General features: G+C 34.5%; 1 protein-coding gene across 12 annotated transcripts in view; it reads right to left on the reverse strand.

The window, feature by feature from the left end:
- VRK2 (VRK serine/threonine kinase 2) overlaps positions 1-22,548 on the reverse strand; it is a 112,974-nt gene that overhangs the window by 89,063 nt on the left and 1,363 nt on the right. For 9 of the 12 annotated variants that reach the window (XR_012422357.1, XM_045369266.3, XM_074011717.1 and 6 more), the window contains exon 2: positions 21,341-21,481. Coding sequence is in view for 7 of the 12 variants with exons in the window: in XM_045369266.3 (XP_045225201.2) it covers positions 21,341-21,476 (136 nt within the window). In the remaining 5 variants the exon portion in view is untranslated. Of the gene's footprint in view, positions 1-11,860; positions 11,998-21,340; positions 21,482-22,548 lie in introns of all 12 variants that reach the window. The other 3 variants (XM_074011714.1, XM_074011715.1, XM_074011716.1) reach the window with 1 other exon arrangement.

Genomic DNA, 22,548 nt, shown 5'->3' on the forward strand with positions numbered 1-22,548 from the left:
GGTTAATAAATTGTAACATATTTACCACACTAATTCGAGTTGTTAGTAATAAAGAAAACTATGACAACAGTGGGAGAAAGAGGTAGTATATGAGAGTTCTGTACTATCTGCTCAGTTTTTCATAAACCTGAAACTGCTCTAAGAGAGTCTCCTGATTAAAAATAATAAAACAGCAGGTAGATTATGAGAAAGGGTCACAATTCACAGTAACATCATACTTGAATCAGATATTCCACTTCTTCGCTTCTGGTATCCTTCGGTCAGAACTCAAGGAAGCCCAAACCTTGAAAGCTGACATTAGGGCAAACAAAAAATGCCCCAGTAGCAGCTCTCTAGTTAAGGATAGAAGAGTAGGAAATGAATATCCTAACACTCAGAGAGTGCAGAAAATGCCATTATTCTTTTTTCCTATTTTTCACCTTTTGGTTCTTTCCCATCCCAGCACCCAAACAATTCTGTGGTGATGACAGTGGCAGCAGCAGCACGGACACACAGAAATCTGAAACTCTCAAGGAAGGAAACTTTCCTCTCCAATCAAATGAGTTGTGGTCCCAAAAGAGAAGGGTATCCAATAACTTTTTATGCTCTACACCCTCTTGCCATTTTCCCTAGACACAGGTGCATGGCAAGACAGGGTAAATAAAAGCCCAGATTTCTGGTCAGAGAACCTAAAAAGGAGATTCCAGAGAATAAATACCAAGGAGATCATGGAGGAAGAAGAGCTTGGGAACGTCATCACAACAAGTTGTTTATAAACTCCTGGACTCATTCACAAGCTGTGTATACGTGGAGCTAACATTAAACAGCATATACAGAGTTCAATAAGTAAACTACCAATACCCAAGTCCCAGGCTGGTCACTGAATGGAACACACATGACCTGAACAATGCTTTTGCTATTGAAAACTAAACGAACACTGTACCCCAAACACAGACCAGTCAGAACTTGAAGCCTGAATGCAACCAGGAAGATTACCTGCTAAAACAAAATATCAACGTTCTCCATTAGAAGAGACCCAAATTCTTGTAACATAATATTCAACATATCCATGATATAATTCAGAGTTACCAGGCATACAAAGAAGCAGAAAAAAACTCATATATGAAAAGACAATGAATAGATAATGGCAAAATGATAGGGATGTTGCAACTATCTGACAGACTTTAAAACAATTATTATTAAAATGCTTCAACAAATAAAGACAAACACTTTTGAAACAAAGGGAAAAAAGAAAAATGCAATAAAGACAGAAAATACAATAAAGAATCAAATGATGTTTTTGGAACTAAAAGATACATAACCGAATTTAATTTTTTTTTTTTTAAGTTCCTGAGGGGGCGCGATACAATTACGGAGATGACATAAAAAAAGTCACTGAACTTGATGATAGATCAAAGGAAACTGATCCAACCTAACCAACAGAGAGATAAACTATGAAAAAATTGAACACTACCTTAGAAACTTATAGGCAGTAACAAAACATTGAACATGTGGAATACCAGAAGAAGAGAAGGAAGCTTGTGATACTGAAAAAACATTTGATGAAATAATGACTGAAATTTTCCAAGTTTTATATACACATAAGCCTATAGACTCAATAATGTCAAAGAACTCTCAATAGGATAAACCCAAAGAAATCAATGCCCAGACACTCAGTCAAATCTAAAATCTAAAAACAAAGAAGAATCTTGAAAGCAGCCAGAGTGAACAATGCATTATGTGTAGGGGAACACTGACTCAAATGATTGCAGATTTATCATCAGAAATGATGAAAAGGGGAAAAAAAATTATCAATCCAACATCCAGCAAAAATATCTTTTGGAAAAGAAGACTAAATGAAGACAATCTCAGGTGAAGAAAACTAAGAGAATTGATGGCCAGCAGACTTGCTGTGTTAAGAATTGCTAAAGAAAGGTATTGAAGTAAAAAAGCCTGTAATCCCAGCACTTTGGGAGGCCGGGGTGGACAGATCACTTGAGGTCAGGAGTTTGAGACCAGCCTGGGCAACATGGTGAAACACCATCTCTACCAAAAATACAAAAATTAGTTGGGCGTGGTAGCATACGCCTGTAGTGCCAGCTACTTGAGAGGCTGAGACAGGGGAATTACTTGCACCCAGGAGGTGCAGGCTGCAGTGAGCCAAGATTGTGCCACTGCACTCCAGCCTGGGTGACAGAGTGATATTGTCTCAAAAAAAAAAAAAAGAAAGAAAGATATTGAGGTAAAAGAAAAGCTATACAAGGAAATTTGGAATATTAGGAATAAAGGAAGAGAAAACACGATAAATAGCTGGGAAAATATAATAGATTAGTTGTCTCTTCTTCAGTTCTTCAACATATATTTAACAGATGGAGCAAAACGTGTGACATGAGCTGATGGGATTTTCAATGAATCGAGATATAATACATAAGACAACCACAATATATAAAAGTCTGTGAGATACAGGCTAAGCAGGACTTAATGGAAAAAAATTATAAAGAAAATAACCAGAAATCAATGAAATGGAATAGAGTAAATGAAACCAAGAGCTATTTCTCTGAAATGGTCAATAAAACCTATAAACTCGTATCAAGACAAAAAAGAAAACACGATTTGAAAGATCAACATCAAAAATGAGAGACTATCACTACAAAACCTAATTACATTTAAATATAATAAATATTAACAACTCTATACCCATAAATTTGACAACTATATTAGTTAGGGTTCTCTAGAGTGACAGAATTAATAGATGTATATAGATGTACATATGAAGGGGAGTTTATTAAGCAGTGTATTAAGGATTCACATGATCACAAGGTGAAGTCCCACAACAGGCCGTCTGCAAACTGAGAAGCAACAAAGCCAGTCTGAGTCCCAAAACCTCAAATGTAGGCAAGCCAACAGTACAGCCTTCAATCTGTGGCTGAAGGCCCGAGAGCCCCTCGCAAACTACTGATGTGAGTCCAAGAATCCAAAAGCTGAAGAATCTGGAGTCTTGATGTCAGTCAATCTTCAAGAGCAGGAAGCATCCAGCAGGAGAGAAAGATGAGGGCCAGAACTCTCAGCAAATCTGCTCTTTCCATCTTCTTTTGCATGCTGATTAGACGTTGCTCACTCAGATTGAGGGTGGGTCTACCTCTTCCAATCAATTGACTCAACTGTTAATATGCTTTGGCAACACCCTTACAGACACATCCAGGGACAACACTTTGCATCCTTCAATCCAATCAAGTTGGCAATATTAATAATCACAACTGATGACAAAATGGAGCAATTCTTGAAAAACCATGAAGTACTAAGTTATCTGAAACAAATAACCAGATTAGTCCTAAGTAAGTACTAAAGAAAGTGAAACCATTGTTTGTTTGTTTGTTTGTTTTTTAAATGCCTTTCTAGGCCGGGTGCGGTGGCTCACGCCTGTAATCCCAGCACTTTGGGAGGCTGAGGCGGGCGGATCACAAGGTCAGGAGATCCAGACCATCCTTGCTAACAGGGTGAAACCCCATCTCTACTAAAAATACAAAAATAAATTAGCCGGGCGTGGTGGCAGGCACCTGTAGTCCCAGCTACTGGGGAGGCTGAGGCAGGAGAATGGCGTGAACCCGGGAGGCGGAGCTTGCAGTGAGCCGAGATCGCGCCACTGCACTCCAGCCCGGACAACAGAGCGAGACTCCGTCTCAAAAAAACAAAAAAAAAGGCTTTCTGACCTATACAAAACATTTAAAAAATGAATAACACTAATTCTACACATTCACTTCCAGAAAACAAAAGAAAGAATACTTCAGAACTCATTTTATGAGGCCAGAATTACCCTGATACAAAATTAGACAAAGATGGTAGGGGAAATAAATAAATAAATAAATAAAAGTATACACTGATAGTCTCCTTAACAAAGATGGAAAGATTCTCAAAATATAAGCAAGTGGAATCCAGAAATATATAAAAATAATAATACACCATGATCAAGTTAATTTGAGGAATGCAAGAATGTTTCAATATTCAAAACTCAATGTCATCTACCACATTAATAATCTAAAGAAGAAACACCTGATCACATCAATTGAAGTAGAAAAGGCAATTGACAGAATTCAACACCCTTTTATGATCAAAACTCAGTACACTTAACTTGACAAAGAACAGGTATGAAAAACCTACAGTTAACATCACACTAAATGGTGAGAAGCTGAATACATTCTCCCTAAAAATGAGAACAAGTCAAAAATGAGCACTCTTGCTATTTCTATTCAATAAATCACTGTAAGTCCTAGCCAGTGCAATAAGAACATAAATGAAAAGCGCACATTTGGTAAGAAAGTTTTCCCTATCCCCAGATGATGTGATTGTCTACGTAGAAATTCCCAAAGAATCTGCCACAAAAGAAAATCCAATCCTAGAATAACTGGGTTTACCAAATTCACAGGATATAAGGTCAACATACAAAAATCAATCATATTTCTATATACTACTAATGTACAAATGGAAACTGAAATTTAAAAACCAAGAACATTTTCAATAGCTCCAAAAAATGTATATATTAATATATACCCAACAATATATGTATAGGACTAGTATGCTAATAACTACAAAAAGCTGATACAAGAAATCAGTGAAGACCTAAAGAAATGGGGACACATGCTGTATATATGGTTTGGATGACTCTACATAGTAGAAATGTTAATTTTCCCCAAATTTATCAATAGATTTAGCTCAATATCAATTAAAATCCCAGAAATTTTTGTTGTCGTCGTTCTGGAAATGTAAGTTAATTATGTATATGGAAAAGCAAAGGAATTAAAATAGCTAAAACAATTTTGAAGAAAAAGTTGAAGGAATCACACTATCCAAATGTCCTTCAGTGTAGAATATACTAACTCTGATACATTCATACAACAGATTACTACTTGACAATAAAAAACTGCTGACACACACAACAATTTGAGTCAATCTCAAAGGCATTATGCTAAGTGGAAAAAAAAATTACAAATGACACATATCACCTGATTCCACTTAATAGTAATCCCATACATTCCCCAAAAAGCACATCTATACTGATGCAGAATAGATCAATGGCTGCCAGAGATTCAGGGTAAAAGGAGGCTATGGTCACGAAGGGATAGTATAAGGAAGATTTTAGGGGTGATGAATCTGTCCTGTATCCTAATTATGTTGGTGGGTATGTTAAAATTCACAGAAAAGTACAAAGATTTTTTTCTCTTTATTTTTATAAGAAAAAAGATACATAATCATAATACAAAATAGAATATGCTTAGTTATAAAATAGAAGCAAAAATATTGCAGAAAATAAATACACAATATAAAACTGTGGTAGAAAATGCACAAAGAAAAGCAGTAGGCTTCAAGGGAAGGTGGACTTGACATGAGCACAAACTGAATATGTAGAAATGAGACAGAATGTAAGTGATAAAGAGAAAAACAGAACAAGCAAAGTCATACTGGTATTTGTTTCCAGGATTAGATTCCAAAACTATGACCTGTTAAAAATTTTTATATTTTCTAAATCACATATATTTTTAAAACAAATTATTGTGTACTTGAAAAAAAAAGTGTATTCTCTGTAACACTGTTAAAAACCCTCCAAACTAAAACTTTTTCTATTACATATTTCACTTTATCACTTATTATTATAGCACAATCAGTTATCTTCAAACTCTTAGTAATAGAATGTTTCTTGGAATCCTGATATTTTGGAGATACTGCAGGTTCGGTTCCACATCAATGCAACAAAATGAATATTGTAATAAAGCAAGTAGTGTGAATTTTTTGGTTGCCCAGTACATATAAAAGTTATATTTACATGATACTGTAGTCTATTAAGGGTACAACAGCAGTATCTTTTAAAAAACACTGTACATGCCTTAATTTAAAAATATTTTATTGCTAAAAAATTTCAGCAATCATGTGAGCTTTTAGCAAGTTATAATCTTTTTGTTTGTGGAAGGTCTTGATGTGGATAGTTGCTGACTCATCAGGGTAGTGAGTGCTGAAGACTGGGGTGACTGTGGCAATTTCTTAAGATAGCAACGAAGTTTGCCACATCAATTGACTCTCGCTTTCACAAAAGATCTCTCTGCAGCTCACGATGTTGTTTGTTAGCATTTTATCTACAACAGACCTTTCAAAATTGAAGTCAATCCTCTCAAACCGTGCCACTGCTTTATCAGCTAAATTTATGTAATACTCTAAAACTTTGCTGTCATTTCAACAATGTTTATGGCATCTTTACCAGGATAGATTCCATCTCAGGAAACCACTCTCTTTGTTCATTCTTAAGAAGCAACTCCTCATAAGTTGTTACCATGAGATTGAGCAGTTCAGTCACATCTTCAGTTTTCACCTCTAATTCCAGTTCTCTTGCCATTTCCATCACATCTACAGATGCTTCTTCACTGAAGGCTTGAACTCCACAAAGTCACCCACAAGGGTTGGAAACAACCTCTTCCAAACTCTTGTTAATATTGCTATTTTTATGTCCTTCCATGAATCATGAATGTTGTTAATGGCATCTGGACGGTGAATCCTTTCCAGAAGACTTTCCATTCATTTTGCCCAGATCCATCTGAGGAATCATTATCTATGGCAGCTGAAGCCTTATTTACTTCTTAAATAGTAAGACTTGAAAGTTAGTTACTCCTTTGATCCATGAGCTACAGAATGGACACTATGTTAGCAGGCATGAAAACAACATCACTCTCCTTGTACATCTCCATCAGAGTTCTTGGGTAACTAACGTGCATTGTCAACAAGTAGTTATTTATTTTGAAAGTAATTTTTTGTTTCTGAGAAGATTTCAACAGCAGGCTTAAAATATTCAGTAAACTCTTTATTATTCGTGCAAATTTACGGGGTACATGAGAAAATTTGTTACAAGCATACAACACATAGTGACCAAGTCAGGGTATTCAGGGTACCCATTACCAAAGTACAATACATTTTTGTTAATTATAGTCATCCTACTCTGCTATCAAACACTGAATTCATTCCTTTTAGCTCACTGTATGTTTGTACCCTTTAATCCACTTCTCTTCATCTCCCCCTCTTCTCCCAAAATGGGTGAGGGACAGTTGTTCTCACTCATATGTTTAAAAACAAAACAAAACAAAAAAAACCTGTGACATATGCCTTAAATATACACAATTTTAAAATAAGAAAAATAAAACTAAAAAAAAAAAAAAAAAAATCAGTAAACCATGCTGTAAACAGACGCACTGTCATCCAGGCTTTGTTGTTCCATTTACAGAGTACAGGCAGAATAGATAATAAACATAATTCTCAAGGGCCTTAGGATTTTCTGAATGGTAAGCACTGGCTTCCACTTAAAGTCATCATCTGCAATAGTCCATAAGAAGAGAGTCAGCCTGTCTTTAGAAGCTTTCAACCCAGGCACTGACTTCTCTCTAGCAATGAATGTCCTACACAGTATCTTCTTCCAATAGAAGGCTGTTTCATTTACACCGAAAATTTGTTAGTGTAACCACCTTCACCATTGATCTTAGCTAGAACTTCTGGATAACTTGCTGCAGCTTCCACATCAGCACTTGCCATTTCACCTTCCATTTTTATGTTTTGGAGATGACTTCTTTCCTTAAAACCTCATGAACCAACCTTTGCTAGCTTCAAACGTTTCTTCTGCAGCTTCCTTGCCTCTCTCAGCTTTCCCAGAATTGAAGAGTTCGGAGCTTGCTCTGGATTAGGCTTTGGCTTACGGGGATGTTGTGGCTGGTTTGATCTTCTATCCAGACCACTGAAACTTTCTCCTTATCAGCAATAAGGCTGCTTCACTTTCCTATCATTCGTGTGTTCACTGGAGTAGCACTTTTAATTTCTTTCAAGAACTTTTCCTTTGCATTCACAATCTGGCTAACCGATGTAAGAGGCCTAGCTTTTAACCTATCTGAGCCTTCGATATGCCTTCCTCACTAGGCTTAATTATTTCTAGCTTTTGATTTAAAGTGAGAAATGCGTAACTCTTTCTTTCACTTGAATACTTAAAGGCCACTTCAGGGTTATTAATTGACCTAATTTCAAAATTGTTGTATCACAGAGAATAGAGAGGTCTGAGGTAAGGGAGAATGACGGGAGCATGACTGGTCAGTGGTGCAGTTAGATTTACCAATTAAATTCACCATCTTGTATGGGTGTGGTTCATGATTCCTCAAAACAATTATGATAATCACAAGAAAGCTCATTGATCACAGATCACCATAAAAGATACAATAACAAAAAAGTTTGAAATATTGTCAAAATGACCAAAATTCGACACAGGCATGCATGAAGCACACGCTGCTGGAAAAAATAGCACTGACAGATTTGGTTGATGCAGGGTTGCCACAACCCTTAGTGTGTAAAAAAACACAGTATCTGCAAAGCACAATAAAGTGATGTGCAATAAGACAAGGTAAGCCTGAATATGAAACAGATAAAGCAGAAATGCTAAGGTTGAAACATGGGATGGGAGACCAGAACCCTTACCCCTTTCACCTCTACACCTGGGTTCCACAGAGACCAGTGTGAAGACTTAGTGGTAACTGGTTTGTCATTTTCTGAATTTATTTATAGTATCTCCAGTCATATTTATAATAATTTCTTATTGAATGTCTGCTACTTTCTCTTCAAGGATAAAAATAAACAATAGCATTCTCATTATATTATATTCTATCATTACATTTTCACTTTGTTCTACTAACCTTTTACCCTAAATACATCCTTGTTTAGCTCTCTTAATGATTTTTACTGTGGAATATAAAATAACAGATCCTGCTATTGCTTTACTGTTTAGTTACATGTGCATGAAAAACCTTAACCTTTTAGTGTCTTTATATCTTATCATTTTAAGTATTTCTCTTTTGGCAACTGATTATGAAGTTCTGTCAGTAATCTTCTTTAATTGAGGCTCACAGACTTTTTTCTAATGTAGTTAACTGACAATTTTATTATAATACACTAATTTATGTAATTGTCATTTTTCTTTGCTGCCTTTGGCCAGTTACTTACAGGTTGTGGTATATATTACATATTTATTTCATTTTACCACAAATTATATCTTCCAACCCATTTATCTATTTCTCAAACATTAACACTAATAAACTCTAACTTAGCTGCTTTTATTATTATTAACTAAATACACTTTGAGCTTCCCTTTCCTATAATTTTGAACCACAGTTCATCAATCTAATTGAGAAATTTGAACTTTGTTATAAAATTCTATATTCATAACTTACAGTTCTTAAAAAAAAAAATCCCCCAAGTTTTACTAAACTGGTTTTGCTTTATATCATCAAATCTTTTCTTAATAGTTTAACTCATTTATCTCTTGTAAGTCATTTTCAATCATACACTACTTTCAAGCCTATTTTATCTTAGTGATAATCTATTAAGAAACAATTTCAGGTTTACTAAGACCTCAAATGTTTCCTTCTACCTCCTAAGAGACATTCAATTTGGCCATACAATAGAATGAGAGCTATTATTTTTCTTAGCCATCATAAATCCTATTTTCAAAGTGTATGAAGTGAGGGCTGAAGTAGTTCTTGACCTCTCTTCCTTAAATAATATTGTAAGTTCTGTAATTTAGGTTTAAAAACCTATTATGTAAGAATCTTTAGCCCTGTTCCTGCTTTTTTGAAGCACTTTCTAATATTTATGCTGAAATCAGGCTGCAAATAAGGGAAATCTTTCTTATGTTTTTCATTATGGTCTTTATTTTGCATGTCTTTACATTTTCATGTGATGTTCTTACTATCCAAAGATACACTACATAAACAGATAATATAGCCATTATTTTTTCTTCTTGATGGTCTCTTTATCTCATTTTTCTGTGACTGAGATTTGCTTCTTTACCAGCTGCATTCATTATTTCCTTAAGGCCTCTATCCATGTGCCAATATCAACAGATCATTTATAAATTTAACTCCATCTTTCAGGATTTAACAGGTTTTCACAGTCAGAAGGAACTTAAAAGTGCTCCACCCGAAAAAAAAAATACTTATTTTTTTACAGGAATTCTTTATTATAGTCAATCTACATTAAACTAGTTAATTTCAGAAGATTTATCTTGCTCAAAAGCTTTCTGCTAGAGTAGACATTCTGATTATTGTGGAAGACTATACAATTTTTTTCTTCCTCTTTTCATCACACAGCAACATTTACCTGTTAGCTATACCGGTTTGTTTTGTTTTCTTCTCACTTTTCTTTGTCTTATGTGGGATTTTTTTTTTTTTTTTTTTTTTTTGGTCAGTTTTACTACTTTTTCTTCTACTATCCTCCTAATACTGTGTAGAATAAAAGGTTTACATAACTAATTCTCCATTCTCAATTATAATACTCACATTTGATACTGGAGAAGACAGAACTGTAACACATGACTTTTTAATAGAAATAAGACCAAGCATAATGAATAGCTTTTCTTTACATTCTCCAGAATTTGAAATTAATAATCCCATATCTCTGTAAGTGCTCAAGAACATGTATTTAATGTAGTAACTTGCATTTGTTCATTCTTTTCCTTGTTAAATATATATACACCAAATTAAAAAGTATTCTAGTATAAAATCTTGCATTGCAATAGCTAATATCTCTTCTTTATTATAAACACCCCAAGGTTTACCGCTACATGTTCTAACTTCTTCATGAAATCACTCGTGAGTATGTAATAATCATTACTACTGTATAATATCTTGAAATAACTAATTTTAGTTATTTAAAAATAATTTTTCAAAACCTAGACTTTTATTATAAATAAAATATATTGGTATCTGAAACAAATTCTGTAAAGGGATATGTTCTTTAACACAATCCTATTTTTCTTATTTTCTGTTTGTTTTACTCTTTAAAAGACCTAGTTTTCTAAGCAGTGTATCTTTAAATTATTATCCAATGGAAAAAAATATGGTCAAGAATCATTCAATATTTATAAAGGTATCCATTTTTATATGGTGCTTATTAAAATCATATCATAGGGATTTAAACAGGTCTATTTGGATCTTCCTGTTACTTATTTGACTCAAAACAAATGTATAAAACTAGATAAATGTATTCAGTTTTGCAAAGGCATGAAAATCCAACAAATCTTTCTCATCAGATTGCATGAACTATTAGATGACTATTCGCACTTTTTTCCATAAAAATATTGTTTGAGGTATGGTACATTTTTAATGTAATTTTTCCAGTGCCTAACATTAGGTTTACTATAAATATCAGATGTTCTTTCACAGATTTTGAGATCTTAATAATATCAAAAACATATCACTGATGCTCTATGCCTTGAGTTGTCAATCTGAATGAAAATGACACCATTATTAGCATCATCACTAACAGATTTCTTAAATTAGCTGCCAATACTATCAATTACATATTTTGCTGTTACTTTAGAAATGAGCTTGTCATAAGCATGCCATTTGCCACTGTTTTATCTGGCTAACAATAAATTCAAGTGTTCTTTGACAAGGGACATCAGTAGGGCAGGGACTGGAGCTCAAATATTTTAATATTTGAGACATTTTAAAAATTGTGGCCAGAAGGTAATTTACGTATCCTCTTTAGGCCTCAATGTCTTCCTTAGTTAAGCTGCTGAGAGGATTCAATGAAATAATTCATGCAATGCACTTAACACAGAGCTTGGCACACACTAAGTGAAAGATTTTAGTAGTTGATAATAAAGATGATAATTTCCTAAAAAAAGAATTCAAAAACTAGTCCCAGCATTTATCAGATACTACAGACACATTTGACACATCTACTACTCTTTACCAGACTCTTCTTTCATTCTTTTTTACTTTCCTGTGTTCTATGTTCATGGCCTCATCAGTGAGGCTTTAGTAACATTATCTCTAAGAGGTTCATTAGGTGGCACTCAGAATACCTGAAATGGAAGCTATGTTCTCTATGCGCCTCTTTCACACATGTTGAAGCTTCCGATTGCTCTTGCTTGAAATAAATTTGCGGGAAGCTGCCTTTACTCCACACTAAGCATTGGAGAGAGAAAAATGGCCAGTGTCTCTGGGGAATAATTAACAAAAGACAGTTTGTTTCATCTTCATGATAAAATACAGCATCCCTATTAAAAGGCAAATTCATCATTTCCAAAAGTTAAATAGAATGACACTTTTAAAGTAATTCCAGCTGATTAAATTTAGGGCTTTGAAAAAAAAAATTAATTCATGAATATACTCTGAATCTTTCATTTGATTTTAAAATGTATAAATGTTCATTTAACTTTGAGCCCTTGCCTCTCAGTGTTCTATTCTGAGCTAGTCAAACAAGTGGTAGCAGGCATGCTGGGCTCAATAATACTGCCTCTCATATTTAAATACTCTATTTCACTTGGATTGCAAATTAAAGACAGTCTCCTGAATGCTGACACATTTTCAATGATTGATTTTGCAAAACGTGTTGATTTTTCCTACACTGTTTTGCCTCTCTGTGTGTCAACTTTGGCCTTCTTTTCTTGCTCCTTTGCAGCACTGCTGTCTCTTTGAAGACATTGTCTGCCTGATATAAAAAAAAATGTACATTAAACCTCATGACTAATTATGTGGATAGAAAATTCCCGATCTCAAACATAAAATACCCCTGCCCAGAAACCATAACAAAAGCTTCTGACTATGTACAAAACCCTTAATCAAACCTTTCACAGACTTGGATTAAAAGAAATCCCAATAATTTATTTTCTGTAAATGTTGTGTTTACATTCTTTGAAAACTTGATTTCTTATGCATGTTACATGCCTGTAAGTCAATCCATTTAATAATAAACACCATGCTTTTCCCCACAAAAGTTTACACTTGCTATTAGTTCTACTTCAATTAAATACTACTCAGAAGAACTGTTTTATTAGAAAGACAAAACTGATTTGTCTTAACACAATGTCCATTTTTTAGTCCCTTCTCCATACTATGCATTAACAGAGTAGACTCTTCACAATAAATTCTACAATCTATGGATTAAGTACACAGCTTCTTTGTATTTTAAAAATATACTTGAAAAGAAAATAAACACATACTTTTTGCCCTTCAAATTCCCCAAAAGATACAAAAGAATTTCTCTAAATCTGAAAGTACAGTACCTTACACACAGGTCACATATAGGACAGAGCATGGAATTTTTTGTCTCAGACAACCTATTTGCTGGGAAAATCATAATAGAACAGTTCTAGAGTTAATTTAACAAATCACTTTTTAAGAACAGTAACATGCAAGGCCATATTAAGCACTGGCAGTGACTGCCTGTAAGCAGTTTATAATGTAGTGTCTGTGTGCACACATGTTGGGGGAAACAGGTAAAAAAGACAACATACAAAATAGTGACCGTCTGAAATGATGAGGTGAGCATCGTGTGAAAGCACACCACGGGAACAAAGACAGAAGTTATGAACACTCCCCAGCGTGCCTCTTTAGCATGTCGGAATTTCCATAAAGCCTACCAGTCACCATTTGTTTCCACAACCAGTCCTAGCAACACACCTTCCTTGCTTCCAGTCTACCAAGTCTAGGTACTCTGCTATTTGGCTGTTGCTTGCCTTTTTGTTAGACCAACTCTCCTCTACCTCTAGTTGTACATCTCCCACCATTACCAAGTACAATAAAAGCATCACATGCCACCACTTTCCCACTATTTTGGGAAGCCCTGCAATGACTACCAGTGTACCAATTAACTAGTCCAACCCTGGAGATAAAATGATAGTTCCTTAAAACTGTGTTCCAGACTGGGAAGATGAGAGGAGGTGGGGTGAGAGTAGCCACATTAGTTACTCTTCAGAAATAGCCACACTACCTAAGCAGACCAGGTTGGATTAAGGTCTGCACATGAGCCAAAGCTGAGAATTCATTGCCTTTGTTGGCTCATGTCACTTCTTTAATTAATGTCACTTTCTCTGGTTTAATATCAGAGCAAGTGACAAGAGTGCTTCTGGATGAATTGTGTTTTCCGAGGACTGTATGGCACACTCTCCTGCAGTCTGACAGAGGGACGTGCCAGTTTTACTTGGCAGTTACAATGCACCAGCTTTAGTTTTAGTAGTTTAATTTGTGGCAGTTATATGTTTTGAATACGTTGAAGTATTCACAACGGTCTCATGGAATCTGTTCCATAGATAAAGTTTACACAGTGAAAAAGCAAAAGCAACGGCTATAAGGCGATTAGGAAAAGCTTCTCTTGGCCACAGCTGGTCTTACAGGCATTCCTGTAAATTTTAGAGCATTTAGAAGATATGATTAAAGTGATCAGAAGGAAGAGTGCCCTCTTTCAGGGGGTGGGGGAGGGGAGTTCTGTAGTGGGTGTGAGACAATCAGAAGGAAATATGATGTTTAGAACTCAATTTTATGCAAAATCCATTATTCAAGAAGCAAAGTTTATATACATGATAGACATGCAATGAAATAAATGTAAAAATAGAAAGTTTTGTTACTTATGCATTAAGTTGGTTCTAACATTTTGGTTAACTAAGTTTTTATTGATAGAAAACTCTGAAGATTTTCTGCATTGAGGAGAAAGGACTAAACTTTTTCCTTTGGTTTATTAAAAATCTTTCTGTTTCAGGATGACATTTTCTGAAGGTCTTTTATTTGGAGTTTTCTCTTCATCTCTTTTATACAATTTTGTGAAGCTTCATCAGTTCATAGTGAAAAGAGCTGCCTGCCACCAAGGAGTTCTTCTAAACTTTGCCTGCCCTTTCTAAATTTAGGGTTCTTTACTGCAGCAGGTTGAAGATCTGGCTTTGATTGCACCTGGCTCTGCTGGAGAATAGAAATATTCATCTCCACTGAATGCATGCTGCTTAAGTGCTGGAGGCACTTGCAGGAGAGTAACTCTCATTGGAAACTTCATTACAATACTTTCTCTTCCCTACATGAAGTAGTAATTCTCATTCACCAAAGATAGGATTTTGCCTGACACAGCCACAGGAGCTGCTGTTTGACTTTCAAAATTAATCAACTTCTAAGCTGGAGTAGAAATGGCATGTCCTTTAACCTTAAGCACAAAAAGCTCTCAACAGACTGTAGTTTTTATATCCCTGGATGGGAATTTGGGCCCCTGATACTTAAACTTGATTCACATACTGGGTTTCTGGCATGCTTTTGCCCATACCCATCTGCTAGCCTGGCACTGTGCCCATTCAGAAGGTGTGATGCCAGTTTCAATAGGGCATAGGTGCCAATCAAAGATGGGTTTGGAGGGGCAGCATGCAGAACGCAGCAAAAGTCAGTTCTTCTGCCAGAAGATCCTCCTGTTATCATATAATGCCAATGAAGGGCCACATGCTTCATTGCTTGGGATCACATTGCATCTGTAGATGTTTCTGGCCTTCAATGGATGTCTTTCTACAGAATATTTCCCTCAAGTATTACTTGATAGAAGATGTTAAAGAAAAGATAAATCCACTTGGCTAACAAAAGGCCATGCTTTTAAAAGAGACAAGGGAAGTCCTCAACAATTATCTTGAAATAATTGCTGAGTTTTCTCTCTTTTCTCCTTAAAATATTTTTTAATGGAGCATACAATAGAGTGTTCAGGAATAACTCAGTCCATGTGATGGAGCTATCAGGGACGAACATTCTAAAGAAATACTAATTGCAAAATCAAGTATCTAAGCAGTATAAAAACCATAAGTGCCTTTAAGTGTAGATGATGAACAAATTTTCATCATCCAAGTAGCTAATTTCTAATGAGCTCTCTCATTTAGAGCTTTAAAGTTTCTTAATTTTCTTCTCATTTATCTGATATAGATATTCCTGTGTCTTAAAAGAAGAAACACACCTCATACTATTTATTCCTCTTCTTCCTTATCTAAAGAAAAAAAAAAAAACCTAAAACACTTCAGAAGCAGAAGTCTATCCATATTTCATAAGGAAGCCAGAAGCTCTCAAAAGCTGAGAATTCTTTTATTGTGTGGCAATAGAGGTGAGCTCATTTCAGAAAGAAGAAATTTCCCCATAGCAATAGGCTTCAAATTAAAAAAAAAACCTTGACCACTGTAAACAGTTACAAGATAGTAACAGATGCAGTGGGAGACATAATATATAAATGCACTGAAGGACAGAGTATTTTATAAATCTTCCCTTAAGGCAAAAGAATTTGACAGTAAAGTGTTGAAATTGAAGAAGAATCATAATATGAAATATGCTTAAAAAATAGATATTTTAAAAAAATGAAGAAGCCAAGTCTTATAAGTCTCCATTTTAATGGAAGGAACCCAAACTTTCTAAACACCTAGATTTCTTAACTGATAGATAATTGGGTACTGCTATCTCTTTAAAAACTCAAAATTTAAATATAAACAAAATTAAAATACATCTTATAGAGACTTTTATTTCTTGTCTGTCAGTCCAACAAACACATTAAATTTACAAAATTTCAAGTGATCCCTTCCTCATTTTGAGTTTATATTACCTATTATTTACACCTTCTGGAAACTAATTTATCATAAATACTATAGTTTCTAGTACAAATTTTTCTCATTTTCACATTTATTCAATTCTTTTCTTCATTCCCACAGTATCATTTGCAAAATTGCCTAATAACAATTGCAGTGGCACCACAATGTTGCACTGCGTCAAATAAGGCTATTTATCTCAAAGCTCTCTCTATAAAACACTACCAAAATAACATTTAATAACGTAATATGTCATGAAGCAATATGTATTCCAACACACTACTTTGTTGCTAGTATTATCATTGTACTCTTCTAAACTTTATTCTGCATACCTTAAAATCAATCTATTATAGCTCACTATAAAGATAGTAAAAAATTATTTTATGAAGAAGTAAAACAAATTCTATGTATGTGGTTTATTTTTACTTGTTAAAAATATGTGTTTCCTTATCAGTAAAATAAATGAGTTAAACTTTGATAATTTTTAAAAACCTACCCCCAACAAAAAATTCCTTCTATGTTTCTAAAGCACAAAATTAGGCTAATCTGACAGCATGATCCAAAAATGTCTGGCAGTCACTTTGATGAAATTTAAACATCTGTCCATGGATAAATGATCTGATTTTTAGGCTTCACCACAGTTAACTTTAGTTATAAAAATATGTTATTCTTTATAAAAGCTTTGAGATAATATCTAAAAGATATTGCTACTGATGCCCTGTCAATAAAGCATATGCACATTCTTTTAGATGATGTCATGATAGTTGCCTTGTTTCAACTTTCCTGGTGACTAAGGATACTCATCTGTAGGAGTAGACCAAAGTTAAGAGTGACATCTATAATTATGGAAGAGAACAAAGCAAACTAGCTTGTGTGGGTTAAGTACTCCAATCTCAGTCTCAATTTCTTAGGCAAATAACTGTTGAACATCTATTCTGTGCTTGACACTCCAAAGATGCTAAATGGTCATCACCGTGCCCACCTTCAAGAAACTAAAACTTCTACAGATAAATCATATCTTTTACTTATATAATCAGCCTTCAAAATAATATGGCTAAAGTTTATCCTGTAATTCTGTTATTCTCAATTTTGAATAATTTCTAAAACCAATAGCTTTCATATCTGAAGCAGATAAATACAGCTTGTATGAGAACTTTTCACTACTATAGCAAATTTTAGGGGGAGCTTTTTTCAGTAAAATGTCATAAAGTCTTCTGTTGACATTCTCTATGTTCTCAGTTTTACCACATTAGTAGTTAAATCCACCAAAATTCATAGAATAAATAGAAAATTCACCCTTCCAATGGAGTTCTTTGTCATCGTCTTAACTATGGCAGCAACTTTTTTTTTTTTTTTTTTTAAAGACAGTCTCACTCTGTCACCTAAACTAGAATGCAGTGGTGCGATCTTGGCTCACTACAACCTCCTCCTCCCAGGTTCAGGCAATTCTCATGCCACAGTCTCCTGAGTAGCTGGGACTACAGGCACACATTACCACAACCAGCTAATTTTTTGTATTTTAGTAGAGATAGGGTTTCACCAAGTTGCCCAGGCTGGAGCATAGGCAATCCACCTGCCTGGGCCTTCCAAAGTGCTAGGATTACAGGCATGAGCCACTGAGCCTGGCCCCACTATGGCACCAGTATTAAGAATGGGAATGTCTAAGGAAATAAATAAATAAATTACATTTATTAAATGTTTATCAAGTTCCTTAAAAACAAAATCATTTAATTCTCCTCACAATTATTGTTATCACAATTATGCAGAATAGAAACAAAGAACCCAAAGGATTAAGTAACTAGATGAGTGAGTGGCTTCATCAGGTCAGGATTCAGGTCATATATGCCTAATGCCAAAACCTCTGCTATTATTTACGCAATTCTCCCTTAATTTACTTGGTTCTATGTTATACCTAGCATTATAATTAAATTCTAACCCTCAGTTTTCTCTCCTTCCTGAAGTTTAAAAAACTTTTTCACTTATTTGATACTAAAATGATAGCAATTTTTCCCATCCCCAAACCAGCTTCCTTTCTTCTTTTTTCCTCCCCTTCTCTTTTCATATTCAAAGAAAGAACTTTGACTTTGTTCTTGTATTCAGACTTCTTTTCACTCTTCTATTTATATTAATGCCAGAGGCACATTATTTCTCCAGGTCAAGAGTAAATACCAAACTTCTCTGCCCCTTCCCCTTAACTGTAAGCTGCTGATTACCAAAAGGCCCTGGCTACTGATGTCAACGCTAGAGGACAGTTGTACATGCACAATGAGCTAGACAGAGCGGCTAGTTTCTTCTCAGCCTTAGGCAGTAAATGCTGATCAAGTGTCTGCTGAAAGGGGGTATCTGGAAAGAATACCTGAAATGAATGTAGCTGGACACAAAGGTATTCAGGAAAATTTGAATTTTACTGCTTCTTCTCTTCATTTATATAGAGGAAGTGATAAGAACCATGGTAAAATGCAAAAACATTATGTAATTTCATGTTGATTTGTTTGTATAGCTTTGAAAAAAGTAAAAACTAAGTTTAGTGAAGTTAAACTGATTCTACGACTCATTAGCATCACTTTTAATGGAACAGTTACAACATTTGGAACACACATCTTTATCACAAAATCTGAAGTATCAGAGCCTTTTTTCTGAAAATAGCTAAATATTTCTTTAAAGTCCTTCCTCAATGGTGTGCACGCGCTAATCTTCCTAGGGTCCAGGTTTTAAAGTTCAGATACTAGAGAATGTTCCATTACATACTGAACCCTGAAATATATTATAAAACAAATAGTATTATTTTAGTAATAAAAAAAATAAGTAGGCTGGGCGCAGTGGCTCACGTCTGTAATCCCAGCACTTTGGGAGGCCGAGGTGGGCAGATCACCTGAGGTCAGGAGTTTAAGACCAGCCTGGCTAATATGGCAAAACCCCATTTCTATTAAAAATACAAAAATTAGCCGGGCATGGTGGCAAGTGCCTGTACTCCCAGCTACTTGGGAGGTTGAGGCATGAGAATTGCATGAACCTAGGAGGTGGAGATTGCAGTGGTCTGAGATTAAGCCACTGCACTCCAGTCTGGGCCACAGAGTGAGATTCCATCTCAAAAAAAAAAAAAAAAAGTAAAAGTATGTGACACTGTACTTAGACTGAAAGAAGCAAAGATTTTTCTGCATTTGAATAGGGGCAAGTAAGTCACATGCCTATGCAAGTATATTCCCTTATCATAACAGTAACAATAGTGACTATGTGTACACATAAATACATACAGATATGCAGACATACACTAATTAAACATTGATTTGAATTTAAATACATATAATATTTACATTTCAAAAAGAAAAAAGAGGTAAGATCAACATAGTCAATGTTTTTTTCTAGTTCTTTGAAATTACTCAAATAATACAAACATTAGAAAACCAAAAGTGATAAGCTATGGAATCCAAGCCTATAGCTCAGCCACATCAGAAATAATGTATTCAACACTGTATCTCGACCTTCAGTCAAGACAGTATACTAGAGATCTTAATGCTTTGCTGTAATACAGAATTCACTAAGTTCAAGTTTCAAACAATACTCATTCTCACATAGTCTTTATATGTAATATTCTATACAGTAGCCACATGTAGTTACTGAGCACATGAGCCACGTGGTAATTGGGCTCTTGAGACTAGATAAACCTTAGATTTTGAAGACTTTCATTTAAAAAAGTAAAATATTTCATTTATGTTAAGAGCATATTGAAATAGTATTTTTGATATACTGCATTAAATATTATTAAAATAATTTCACCTGTTTCTTTTAATGTATTTTAATGTGGCTCCTAGAAAATTTTAAACTACATATGTAGCTTGTATTACATTTCTATTGAACAGTGTTGACTATGTCACTAAATCTAGCACTTAATAATCACAGCATTTTGCAATTTCAAGCAAGTTCAAACCCTTTAAATGGGGTAATTGTCCTTTACTTGGCCCATACAATTTTTTGTGCTGGTCTTGTCTTTCCAACTAGATTAGACACTGAAGTATTTAATAAGCAGCTACTTATTGACCAAATTTTATTCATTCATTCAAAACTACAATCTTAGTTTTATCAGAAGAGGATCTTTATGTTTCAGGATCCATGAAGCATGTTTTTCTGGAAATATTTCATGAGAACCCAAGATTCCCTCAAAGGAGGTATTTTATCAACTCCTTAAACTCCTGTGGAAATAGATGTGATCTCAGCCAGTACATTTAGGAGAATTTATTCTTGAGGGTATATTTTTAAAAATCATTAACATTTTCCTTATTTTATTCATCAATCTTTTAATGGATATCCCTTCCTCAACACAGATTTAAGATAGCCTTGAATGATTCATTAAAGTTCAGTGTAATTTTTAAATGCTTAAATGCAATGTAAAGGCCTACCCAGCCCATGGTTCCTTACTGTACCACAGATCACAGAAAATAATTTTGAGTGTTTATTTTTTCAATTATCCCAAGAATGGCACATCCCTAGGACCACTCTAGATGCACTAGAAGTTAATTTATTCCATAGAATAGATGCCTTAAGTTTTATCTATGAATTCTCCAGTAGAGCCCAGTTAAGAAATGACTAGACCTTTGCTTTCCCAAAATATTAATGATTAAGATTCACAGAAAGTATTTTTATCTATACAGTTGTGGTTTCTCATCAGAAAAAAGCATGTTTCTAAGAAAACAAGTTCTCAAAAAAAAGAAAGCATTTTGTCTGGCATATTGTAAAATTATGCTCTAAAAAGGCTTCTAAGAGTTATTTAGAAAAACATGGACAACAAGGAGTGTGGGTCAGTGATGTCTTGAACCCAGACACTGTACTATATTATTACTTAATCAAGTACAATCATGAATTTTAATAAAGTACACATATGAATTCCATATTTCCATTCTTAAAATGTCACTAAGTAATCACAGCTACAGTCACAGAAATAAGAATAATTGGTAATTTAAGGTTTTACTTTACCTAAATATATCAATCCAAATCCTCCAGAGCCAATCTTCTTGCCCAGTACCCACTGATTGCCTTCCATATCATCCAGAACCTTGCCTTCTGGAAGTGGAATAGGAAGTTTGTATTTTTCATTTCTTTTTGGTGGCATCACTTCTGTTGGCAGAAGGGGTGAGATAAATGGGTAAAAATAAGAACAAATAAAACTCTTTAGAGTTAAAATACATTTCCCAAAATGTCTTCAATGGGGAACTTTCCCAGGTTCCTAGAAATTAGGATTCTAAAGTTAATTCAGTTTGGAAAAGCCCACACATTATATTCAAATTAGAAATTCATATACATTACAATATTGAGATCTAACAGATATGGATATTTAAAAAAAACAGAAGCAAATTAATCAAATTTCATTTAATACAACACTTCCAAAATTCATTTCCGGGGTCTATGGCACATATTAACATGCAGGATACACCTTAAGCAACAAGAAATTAACAATTTCCAATGAAAAAATAAAATAAATTTCATACACATAGAAATACTGCTTTCATTGAGAATGTAAAATGTTAAAAGTGAGAAGGTCTTCAGTCACTAGAACACAGAACTGGATTGGGAAGACACAGACAATGGCAATGGACATCATCACCACCAAGCAAAGCATGTGACACCGAGTAGGTACTCAGTAAACATTTGTTAAATGAGCCAGGGATTTTCATGGATATGTAATTTAGCAGAACACTAGGCCATCGGGTAGTTCCTGGGCTGCCAAAATATTCTCAGCATTTTGTCTTCTTACCCTCTCTCAGTTCATCACAGTGAAAATAGTCCTGCCTTAGAGATTACTTCTGTGCCACCAACAACAAAAACATAATCTCCATAGCACAGCCATGCAACTTTAATCAACTAATTATAATTGTATATAGGTTAGCAAATTTCTCAATGGGAAATTCTGAGTTAAAAGAGAAAATTTCTTAGGGGAAAATATATATATGCCAGCATATATGCCTCAAAATAATTTAAATGTGAAGGTTAACCATGATCCTCTAAGTATTTCTGAAGAATTTTTTAAAACTATTAAGAGTTTCTGACATGAAAGTTATTTATAAACATATACACGTAAAGTTTTCTTAATATAATCTTCCTATCTTCCATAAGTGTCTATTTTTCCTCCTTCACTTAACTGCTTTTTTACTTAGCAGCAGCATCCCAGGTAGAGTCGCTGCGTG

Source organism: Macaca fascicularis, chromosome 13 (genome assembly GCF_037993035.2).
Source record: "Macaca fascicularis isolate 582-1 chromosome 13, T2T-MFA8v1.1".
Lineage (NCBI taxonomy): Eukaryota > Metazoa > Chordata > Mammalia > Primates > Cercopithecidae > Macaca > Macaca fascicularis.